Source organism: Chanos chanos, chromosome 13 (assembly GCF_902362185.1).
Source record: "Chanos chanos chromosome 13, fChaCha1.1, whole genome shotgun sequence".
NCBI lineage: Eukaryota > Metazoa > Chordata > Actinopteri > Gonorynchiformes > Chanidae > Chanos > Chanos chanos.
This window is the reverse complement of record NC_044507.1, coordinates 16146533-16157062: the sequence shown is the minus strand read 5'-3', so window position 1 is coordinate 16157062 and position 10530 is coordinate 16146533. Positions and strand designations below refer to the sequence as shown.

General features: G+C 43.9%; 1 protein-coding gene across 1 annotated transcript; it reads left to right on the top strand.

Annotated features, from left to right (window-relative positions):
• Positions 1–452: 452 nt before the first annotated feature.
• Positions 453–7655, top strand: metrnla (meteorin like, glial cell differentiation regulator a). Its single transcript, XM_030790688.1, has 4 exons — positions 453–692; positions 3181–3569; positions 6879–6938; positions 7132–7655. Exons 1-4 carry the CDS (start codon positions 595–597, stop codon positions 7443–7445), a joined length of 861 nt encoding a protein of 286 aa, XP_030646548.1. The 5' UTR covers positions 453–594; the 3' UTR covers positions 7446–7655.
• The last annotated feature ends 2875 nt before the right edge of the window (positions 7656–10530 follow it).

Genomic DNA, 10530 nt, shown 5'->3' with positions numbered 1-10530 from the left:
AGGCGGAAGAGAATCATACTTTTACACATAGTGATAGATTACGCTAATTATGTTACATAAAATGGTTGACCATCTACCGAACTGCTTAATGAAATTACACAAAATGAACTTAATTCTTAGTCTCATGCCACTGAAATTTAATGCGAAATTTTGTGTATGCCATTTCTGATTACGACTAATTCACGTTGCACAGTAAAGGCAGTAGCAAGCTTGTTCCCGGGAAAGTTTCAAAATCGCTGGACCTTTTTCTCTCTGTCACTTGCTGCTTACTGATGTTTCTTAAGAACATCATTTGTGCGCAAGCGTACTCTGTCGATCAGTTGCCCAAAGTGGAAAACGTAGCGACGCTGAGTGGAATTCGAGCAAAGAAGTTAGTCCCTGAAATCTTCGGGAGGGCAGGTCCATTGAGCAGCTACCCCGAGAGGAGAATGGAGTGAAGAGGGATTCAGCAGCCAAGCGCTAAACCACAATACTAGAAAGTGCCTCATAGCGCACAAACACAAAATGTAGTTGGAGTGTCAACGCTGGATTACATTTCACCTCAGAACAAGAAGACGAGATATTGCACAACGGAGGAACGGCGGAGAGACCATCATGCTCTCGCCGTTCTTGGCGTTTTCACTATCCGTGCTTATTTTGTGTCGGGTAGCGCTCTCCCAGTACTCAAGCGACCAGTGTAGTTGGCGGGGCAGGTGAGATGTTTTCATTACTGTTTTTCTGTATAAATGTTAAGTTTTAGGAATTTGCTGCCCGTAGCTCTGAACATATTAATCATGTTTTCTTTCAGTGGTAATTAACTTCAGTTGCCTCCTTGCCTACAGCACATATTGGGTCGGTTTGGTCGCATCTCCGTTTAGATCTTAAAAAATTCAGCTGTTAACATCGTATTATTATTATTGTCGTTATTATTATTGTTATTATTATTGTTGTTGTTGTTATTCTTGTAGTTTTTTTAATCTGAATTTGTTTGGCAGTGAATGATAATGAAAGCAACTTTTTTAGCCATAGATTTTTTTTTATATACCTAGCTTTAAATTTAGTGACCAACCAGACTGGGTGCTGTATCAGGAGGGGTTCATTTGTTTTATCTTCATCGTTAAAAATAATTTAATTTATTATCTTAAAATGTAATGACCACTAATTTGTAGTGTTTATATGTTTATTTATTCATATACTTAGATTCTGTACTCATGCAGTTCGTTACTTAGCCTACCTACTAATTACGTCCGTATCAGCTATAGGCAAACACCTCCTCAACAATCTTGACACCCCCTTGGTTTTATTAATTGTTAAATTTGGAGATGATGGTGATGTGTTTTGTGAATGATAAATAGAGACACCTATTAAATAAGATGATACTCATTTGTTAAGTCGAACTAAACTAAACAGATTTTGTGCACTCAACCACAATGCTAATACACCAGAGAACTGAGAAATATTGATAATATTAACAAAAGGATATAGTCCTCCAGTTTAGATAAATTAGACCCCTGGCTCTTAATGTCTAATGGAGCAACTTTGCTTTCGCCAGGTTTAGGGACTGGAGACAAATAACTTGATACGTGCTGACCCTCCTTCTTTTGGATGAAAACTGTTTCTGTTATAGTTTTACATCTGAATAGTTTTACATCACTTATATTATTAAATAACACAAACCATCACTTAAATCATATAATTTTTTTTTTTTTGAATATGTTTCTTTGCTGCCATATGAAATCATACAGACCAGAAGATTGAATGTGCTGTGCCTTCATTCAAAACCAGTAATCTGTTGTTGATTAGCCAGGCCTTGTACCAGTCTCTCATTATGGCACACAGACGTTCTGTATTTAAAAAGCACTTAATTAAAGAGGAGCTGGTAGAATGCTGGTTATGGGGCTTCCCTACGCGTTCTTAGCCTGTGCCCTTTCTGTTCCAAGCGGATGATTTAAATCCATACCATATCGATGGGAGCCTCGGTCGTTTCATTTTTTTGGTGTCCCTTCCACATGGAGACACACATCAATGCCGACTGTACTTGAGGCTAGTAGGCAGATGGTTCATTTGCCACACAGCTGAAAGCAAGCCACAGATGATGGCTAAAAGTAGTGCAGAGAAAGCCATTGTCCAAGCAGTGGACAGAGACAGAAGTGGTGCCTGGACAGAGAGCTTCCAGTTTCTTTGAGGAGCTGAAAAGAGAGGGGAGGTCCAATGCGTGACCTGCATTTGCACTTGCATGCTCCAGCCCTCTGCTCCTGTTTCTGCTCCACTCATCAGTGCACAGGACTCTGTGTGTGTGTGTGTGTCCCAGGATTCATTGACTCCTGTTTCAAAAATCTTAACCAAAGGCAGCGTGCCAATGGTGAATTATGCCAAAGTGCTGAAGGAGCAGAATGACAAAAAGAGAGAGATCTGTGTCTGTATGTGAGTCTCTGTGTGTGTGTGTGTGTGTGTGTATGTGTGCGCGTGCGCGCGCGCATGCACGCATCTGGATCTGTGTGTATGAGTCTATATCTGTGTGTGCGTGTGTGTGTATGACCAGCGATTGCTCGTGACCAGTCATGCAGCGGGCCTTGCGCGTGGGCTCTAATACCTTGTGTGAAGATATTAACTACATTCTTTATACCCACTCTGCCTGGAGAAAGGCCTTTGCTTGGCATGAGGGTAGCTTTGGACTCGGTTCAGATGCAAAGTGCCCTCAACCATTACTTTAAAGCATGAGACTTCCCTTTGATGTCTTATTGCTCACTAAAGGCCACTAAAATTAAACTGACAATATTTCCAACCACCATCATTTTCAGAATTTCATCACAGAGGTTGATAAACCACCACAGAAAAACCTGATCCTTTTTTCTTCAGAGTCTGTATATTCTGGGAAGATTTTATTGAGAAACAAACTATTTAGCTTTGTGTTTCTCCAACTGGGACTTTTGAGTACCCTCAGATTTTTTTTTTTTTAACATTTTTTTCCACCAAACTCTCGTGTATTTGTGTCATGTAATGAACCAGATGCTAAGGCCCTGATCAGCAGAACCAGGCTGGATTAATTATTTGAGGGGTTCTGTGGCCCAGTGGTGGAAACACTTGCTCAGATCCACCAAATTACTTCATACTGTGCAGCACAACAAGATTTGAAGTTCAGTCTTTAGGCTCATGCTCTCTAACAACCTGTTCCATTTTTAAATTTTTTTTTTTGTGCAGTGGGCTTACCCATGAGGGCCACGCCAGGGACGTGGAACAGGTCTACCTACGCTGCTCCCAAGGGTCTCTGGAGTGGCTTTACCCCACCGGGGCTATTATCGTCAACCTGCGCCCCAACACGCTCTCCCCGGCGGCCGCCCGCCTCACCGTCTGCATCAAACCATCCAAGGAGTCCAGCGGAACCAACATCTACTTGGACCGGATGGGGAAGCTTCGCCTGCTGCTCAGAGAGGAGGAGCAGTCCCGGGGCAAGGTCCACTGCTTCGGCATTCAGGACGGGGCGATATTCATCGAGGCCGTCCCTCAGAGAGACATAAGCAGAAAGATCACTGCCTTCCAGTATGAGCTTATCAACCACAGACCAGGGACAGAGCCGTACTCGTTGTCTGGTATGTAAGACCTGTTATTCTTGGTCCCTTACCCTAACCCTCCATCACGATTTATGGCAATGTTCTTTAGTATCTATTTCTTAACTTTTTTTTTTCCCCCCTGAACTGCCTCATATTTGGTTTTGAATCAGTATTGTGTGGTTCAGATGTGTCTCTCACTCTATGTGGAGCTCATATGAGTTTTGGCAGTTGTGTCAAATTTCTACTGTTGAAAGTCAGCGCCTGATGATAACGTGCTATCTTTCACCTTTCAGAGGAAACAGATATTTCAGAACGTTCTGTGGTTGTGAAATTGGTTTTCTCATCTCGAGAATCCATGGCCTTATTTTCACTGGAAACTGATATCAGTAACAACCCTGGATTGTTTTCTGATAGAAAGTAAAATAGTCCAGTGTTTATTTTCCAGATTAGTCAGTGTGTGTGTAAGCCAGGCTCATATTGTGCCACCATGGGAATCCATGGACGCTGATATCAGTGATGTGCTCCGTGTGGAAAACCCCCGATTCCTCACTCTCAAAACATGTCTTATTTTCATACTGTGCACCTGCCAAAGCCAAGCGGCTTCACACAGAGAAGATATGCAACTGACTTGTTTCTTTTACTCCAAACCAAGCAAAATAGAACCCAGTCCTGTGAGTGTGTGTGCGCGTGTGCATACGTGTGTGCGCGCGTGTGTTTCCAAGGCGATGTGTGTTCATAGCCGGCATATAAAAGAGAAGTGAAGGTATCAGTGGTTTAGATGTGTGGGCAAGGGTATTTTTTTTTTTTTTTTTTGAACTGGGCTCTTGTCCTCTGTGGCATTAGAATCTAGGTTGTTGTGGCCAATCGGGTCTTGGCTTGCCTGGGAGGGAACCCAACAGAAAGTGAGGTCTCATCCCATTGACAACAGGATGTGGATTCAGTGATGTGAGCGGTCAGTTCTGTCAGATCATCTGACAGTTCTTTTTCCACTTGGTGTATGTGTGTGTGTGTGTGTTTTTGTAAATCTCTAAGCTGATCTGCTATGCAGAGTATTGAGTTGCTTTTCCTTCAACTTGGAATGTGTTTTAGACCAGATGTTGGGAGGACATTTTATCTTCTTTTTTTTCCCCCTCTTTGACTCTCACTCCCTTCCTCTTTCTTCCTTTCTCCCAAGTCTCTCTTTTCATTTCTCTCCTTCGTTTCTCCTCTTTCTCTGTCTTCCTTTCTGAAGTGGTTCTGATCCAGGCTAAGCGGTACGATTCAGTTTTACTCTATTAGTGTGGAATGTATGTGGGACCAGATGTTGCAGGGACACTATCTGCCCCTCCACCCCTCTTTCTCTCTCTGAAGTGGTTCTGGTCTCAGCAGAGCTGCATTAATTTGGACCGAGGAGAGCTGCTGACACAGATGCCAGCCCATTCCTGTGGTTCTGTTTCATGTCTGACATGTGAGCCCCGCTAAAGCTTTGGAATAACATCTTCGTCTTCGCTAAGGGCTTGAGTTCAGTAATCAGAACTCAGGAGCGATGGCGGCACTTAGCTCCTCATCAAAGCCCCTCTGAGTTCCAGATTTTTGAGGTCGGTCACTTTGAAATGGCGGATCTCTCCAGCTGTTGCAGAGCGTATACCTTCATGACCTCCTTGATCCTGGTGGTGGTATGTTGCGCCTTGAGTTGCAACAGCAGCTGACCTCTGACCTGTACCCTTTACACAAACACACACACACATACATACACACACTCCTCCTCCACACAAGTTTGCCTAAAAATAAACCCTCCCAGGCTATTTCATGGTGAAGGTCATGCTCTCTACTAAATGGAGAACAAGCCAAATTTATTCATTTCGCAGTTCTAGTTTCACTATGGAACGTTTTTTTTTTCCAGTTGAAGAAGTTGACGGGAGATCAGTTTGCACTTCGAAAGCAGTTCTTTTGGCTTTCACGCTTCCAGAGCACATACCCTAGTCCTTTCTCTTTATACTTAACTCTGTAAGCCAACGTGTTATTTTGAACTCCAAAGTTTTAGTGAGTGGTTTCTCACTCCTGTCGTCCACCTGCACTAACAGACAAGAACACTTCAGTCCATTACTTTGGGATTAGAGCCCTGAGCCCACTGCTGACTCTGCAGCCCCCCTCCTCCCTTCACCTCTCTTGTTTTCTCTTTCTTCTTCTCCTCCTCCTCCTCCTCCTCCTCCTCTACGCCATCTTCCCCCACACCTGCCCTGCCGCCAACATACTACCATAAAAGAAGGCTACAGCAAGGGCCAATAAACCATTCCAGTGAGCCACCTGAGTCAACCAATCATCAACCTGACAAGCCACATGAAAGTGGGATGGTGATTTAGGAATAAAGACAACGTGAAAGACAATGACAGCCATAAGCAGGGTTTTGACTAGACCTGGGAGCTGTGAGGTTACGTGCTGAGAGGAGCGTAAAAGGTTAGCGTGGAAAAAACGCCAGTTAACTGAATGCTCGTACAAAGTGACCTTCTCACTGTTATTTCTCCGGGTTGTGCTAATCACTTTCATTTAGTTCTATAACAGAAAGGTCACCAGGAAGAAGTTAGTGTTTGCCTGACTTGTTTTACTGAGCTGAAACTATAACCTACAGCAGATGTGGGGAGAAGTGAGACTAGTCATTCGCCAGCTAATTCGATGTGTATGATTTGCTGGGGGGGGGACTGCGATTTGGGGTTTTTGTTGGTGCTACTGGTCCCGTTGGGTCAGAGTTGACCGGAGTCTTACTCAGCTGGTTCTTGTTTGTTGTGGACTGGGGTTTATGCGAGCGTGTGTCAGAGTTCAGCCTCTGAACGGTGTCCTCTGGCTCAGCCACCGTCCTGCAGCAGGTCTGTTTTAACGACGCTCCCCTCGCCACGGGCAGACCCTGCTATGTTTTTACTTGGAACCCACAAGCCGTGACGGCAAACTCGACCTCTGCCAGATAAATAAATAACCGTCCGCTGGAGAAATTAATTACGGCTGCTGACTTCCTGCGTGCGTGTCAGGAGCACGCGCCCAAGGGCGACTGGGCGGTCTGTGCAGTTTGAGATAATATTCATAATTCTGGCTTTTATGATCGGAACAACTAATGAAAACAGGCAAAATCACATTTTGTTGTTGTGTACTAATAGGGCTTTCAAGTAAATAGCACGCTGTCCTGTGGACTGTGTGTGTTTTTGGAGAACGCTAAAGGTCCTGGTCTAGCTGTGTGTGTTTTTGGGGAATGCTAAAGGTCCTGGTCTAACTGTGTGTGTTTTTGGGGAATGCTAAAGGTCCTGGTCTAACTGTGTGTGTTTTTGGGGAATGCTAAAGGTCCTGGTCTAACTGTGTGTTTTTTGTCTACCCACACAGCGACATGCCAGCCCTGCACTGATGCTGAGATGCTCCTGGCTGTCTGCACCAGCGACTTTGGTAAAAACACATTTTTCCGTAATTAAAATTTCTACATTCATGCTAATGAATACGGTCAGACTAATGTGTCATCTCTATATAATACGGTCAGACTAATGTGTCATCTCTATATGATTCTTTGTTTTGATTCCTGAAATCTTGCTCTCCGTCTGTGTGTGGGCTAAACGACGTTTTGGTGTTTTGCTCTCTGCAGTCACGCGGGGCAGTATTCTGGGAGTCGAGCGGGACGAGGAGCAGACGTCCGTTGCCGTGACGCTGAGTCGCCTGTACAGGCAGAAGAGCCAGGTGTTCGCGACGGCGGGCGGACGGGTCAGGCGCTGGGCGGGAACGGTTAAGATGCCCGTTCAGTGCGGCGTGAAACCGGGAGAGGGCGAGTTCCTCTTCACTGGCACGGTGCGTTTCGGGGAAGCGTGGCTTGGGTGCGCCCCAAGGTACAAGGACTTCCTGAGGGTATACCAAGCAGCCCTTGAAGAGGGGACCAACCCCTGTCACATAGACACAGACTGAGGTCCCGACGGGACTCAACTTAGCCAGACCTCCTATGGACAAACTGGAACCTTGAGGAACTGAATTACCTTTGTCTTATTGGGGTGGACACAAACAGAAAAACAGACTGTGACATGGCTCCAGAATCCTTTCCCCTGATGTCTTATGACTATGAATGACAGAGCCAAAACCCCAGACCTTTCCTTGGAGCAAGGCAGATGGAGCGTTTGAACATTTTTAAAGAACACCGGTTTCCGTCGTCTGTCAGAGAGTTTTAAGACTTCCTTAATGCCACCTTAATTTAAAAAAAAAAGTGTAGCAAGTCTCTCTGTGTTGAATGTGTAAAGAAAAAAGAATTGAAAAGAACTTTCTGAAATGGAGGTTCCAAATGCTTTGTAAAAAGCTTGTTGTACAGTTTTGCAGTTGTTTCTTATGACAGAAATGTATGAAGAAAAAAAAAAAGCCTGCTTTTTACTTTTATTTTTTAAGAAAATTTTGAAGTGCAATTGTTGCCTGCATTATGTCTTCAGGCTGTTAAATTGCAACAGTTCCTTTCCAGAGAATAAAAAACAGTTTTTCTCTCCACAGAAGTTGCAATATTGACCCTCTCTGAAAAAAAATAAAAGGCAGTTATTCATTTTTGAGAATGTCACCATCAACCACACTCTTTAAAATAAGAAATTCCTTTCCTTTTTCCAAGTTTCTTTTCTCATTAGTGGAGATGCTTATGATCTATTCATTCTGAACACTGGTAATACTGATGTTTAAGATTAAAGATATAAAAGTCATAGAGATATGAAAAGATAAAGATATGAAAGTCATAGAAATGTGCTATGCATAACTGAAAAAGCCTTTAGTTTCCTTATATAAGTGTAACTCTAAATTTTAATGAAATGGCCAACATCAAAAATGCACGAAATTACATCAAGTTAAAAAACAATCTGTTTTCATCCACTGCTTTAGTGGTAAAAATGAAAAGGTCACCATTCCTTCACTGATATCAAACATATTCATTCCCCAGTGCCCCACACTTATTTCTGATGCTTAATGCATCTAATGATATATGTATATGTATATATAGTTTTAGTATTCTTTAGTATTTTTTTTAGTATTCTTCTTCGTCCTCTCCTTCTTCTTCTTCTTCTTCTTGTTCAGTGAGTGCAGTTAGAGGGTTATCAGTCAGCGGAGGCCGACTTGGGCAGATTCCTCTGAGCAGATTCCTATGGTGACCAGGGAGTCTCTGAGTCAAGGTCAGAGTGAAAGGGCTCTTTGTGTGAGCTCTGCCTGCTCAGAGTGCTGGGTTAGGGGGGAGAACACAGAGCACCAGAGGCAGAGTGGAGCACTGTGATACAGCATAAAATGGAGGGAGGAACTAGTGAATCATTTTATGACTGTAATAACTATATATGGAGTTTGTGGTTGTTGTTGTTTTTTTTTTTTTAACTTTCAAGAGGACTGGTGACCTTTACAAACTATTGAATTAGGGGAAATTTTTAAAATTGGCTTCAGAGAAATGTCAGCGTTGAAAGATATGATTAGATCCTGAGGTATCTCAGTGAAGGAAGCGTCCACAACCAAAATTTCTTTGCTCTTTTTCTCCACTTTTTGCTCCTTTGGAAACGCACACCCCGTAGCGTCTTTCGCGCAAGTCCGAGCGAATAGACAATTGCTTTTCCAGGCCGACCTGCAAGCCCAATTGAAAGTCTGAATTCCAGCTGAAAGCCAGCAGCTCCGGAATCGCTCACTGGGAAATGCAAACAGAGTTCCCATGGCAACGTTGAGGAGAAGTAAACCCTTCTCTCATAGCTCCTAAGAGGAGAAGTGAAAAGAAGGGAGAGGTGGTGAAGGGGTACGGACGTCCTTTGCACTGTCTCTCTCTGGACATACTGCGTGAACTGTTGTTGTCCATCAGTAACTCACTTCACAGCCAAAGGCAAAGGGGGAGAACTCTCTGTTACTCTCTGATTAAGGCAGTCTTGGCTGAATACCACTTTTTCACTTAAAAGCTTACAGTTAGGCAATACTAATAACCACAACACACAGTTTTGGTTTTCTTAATATAAACAAGGTGGTGGGGGGGGGCGAATGGAAGAATTGAAAGTGTCCTTGGATTAGTACTCTCAGGTTCTGTAACTAGCTCTCTCTCTCTCTCTCTCTCTCTCTCTCTCTGTCAGTGGGATCATTGCATGGGCTCCAAAGCTTTCAAACATGTAGCTTTACCGCATTTCACGGGTGAGCGTGTGTGTCCTCCTGTTTCTTGTTTTTGCTTGTTCTGTCCAAAATAAGTGTGGCGCTTAAATAAACAGGCCCAAGAAAACTGTTGGAAATGCAGAGACCTCGTCACCATCTTTTGGGGTGCCCCCCCCCCCAAAAAAACCCAAAAACAAATGTGGTTTAAAAGTGCAGTGGCAGCAGATTGCTCAGTCATTTGGCAGTCAAAAGGGCAAAGGAGAAAAAAAGAGGCCCAGGGGCTCCGAGGAGAGAGAGAGAGAGAGAGAGTGTAGAGATGGCCAACTGAACTGAGGGACTTGTGAGCATTCTGTGAGGCTGTGACATTTCTCCTGTAAAGGAAGTAGAGGAATGCAGAGAATGTGTTGACTTCACTGCCCCCCCCCCAAATCCCCCCGTCCCCCCTCCCCCCCCAACCACCACCACAATCCCTCCCTGGCCTTGATTAGTGTGAATCAATGGAGTCTCTGTGGGGTCTGCACGTGGCTCTTCCTCCAGCACAAACACACCGCCTCAGCGATGAAGCGCCCACCGACCACGGGGGACAAACTATCACTTCTCTTTCTACTGCAGCTTTCTCTTTACCGTCAGGCGCAGCGGTGCTCCAACAGAAACCTTCAAAAACGGCATAGCGTCCGGCCTATGAGACCCTGTAAGCCAAACTAAAATGTTACAGCTGATTAAGTTGTGCCAAACAGTCTAAAAATACTTACTGAAAGCTTTCAGTAAGCAGGATAGAGATTTCCTACAAAACAAAATGTTTTAAAAGGGACAGCAAATGCAAATAGAAAGCAGCAAAAAAATTTTTTAAAAATTGGAAGTCCAAAAAAAGAGAATGATTTAGCCTATGACTCATAACCCTCTTCAGGGACAAGGA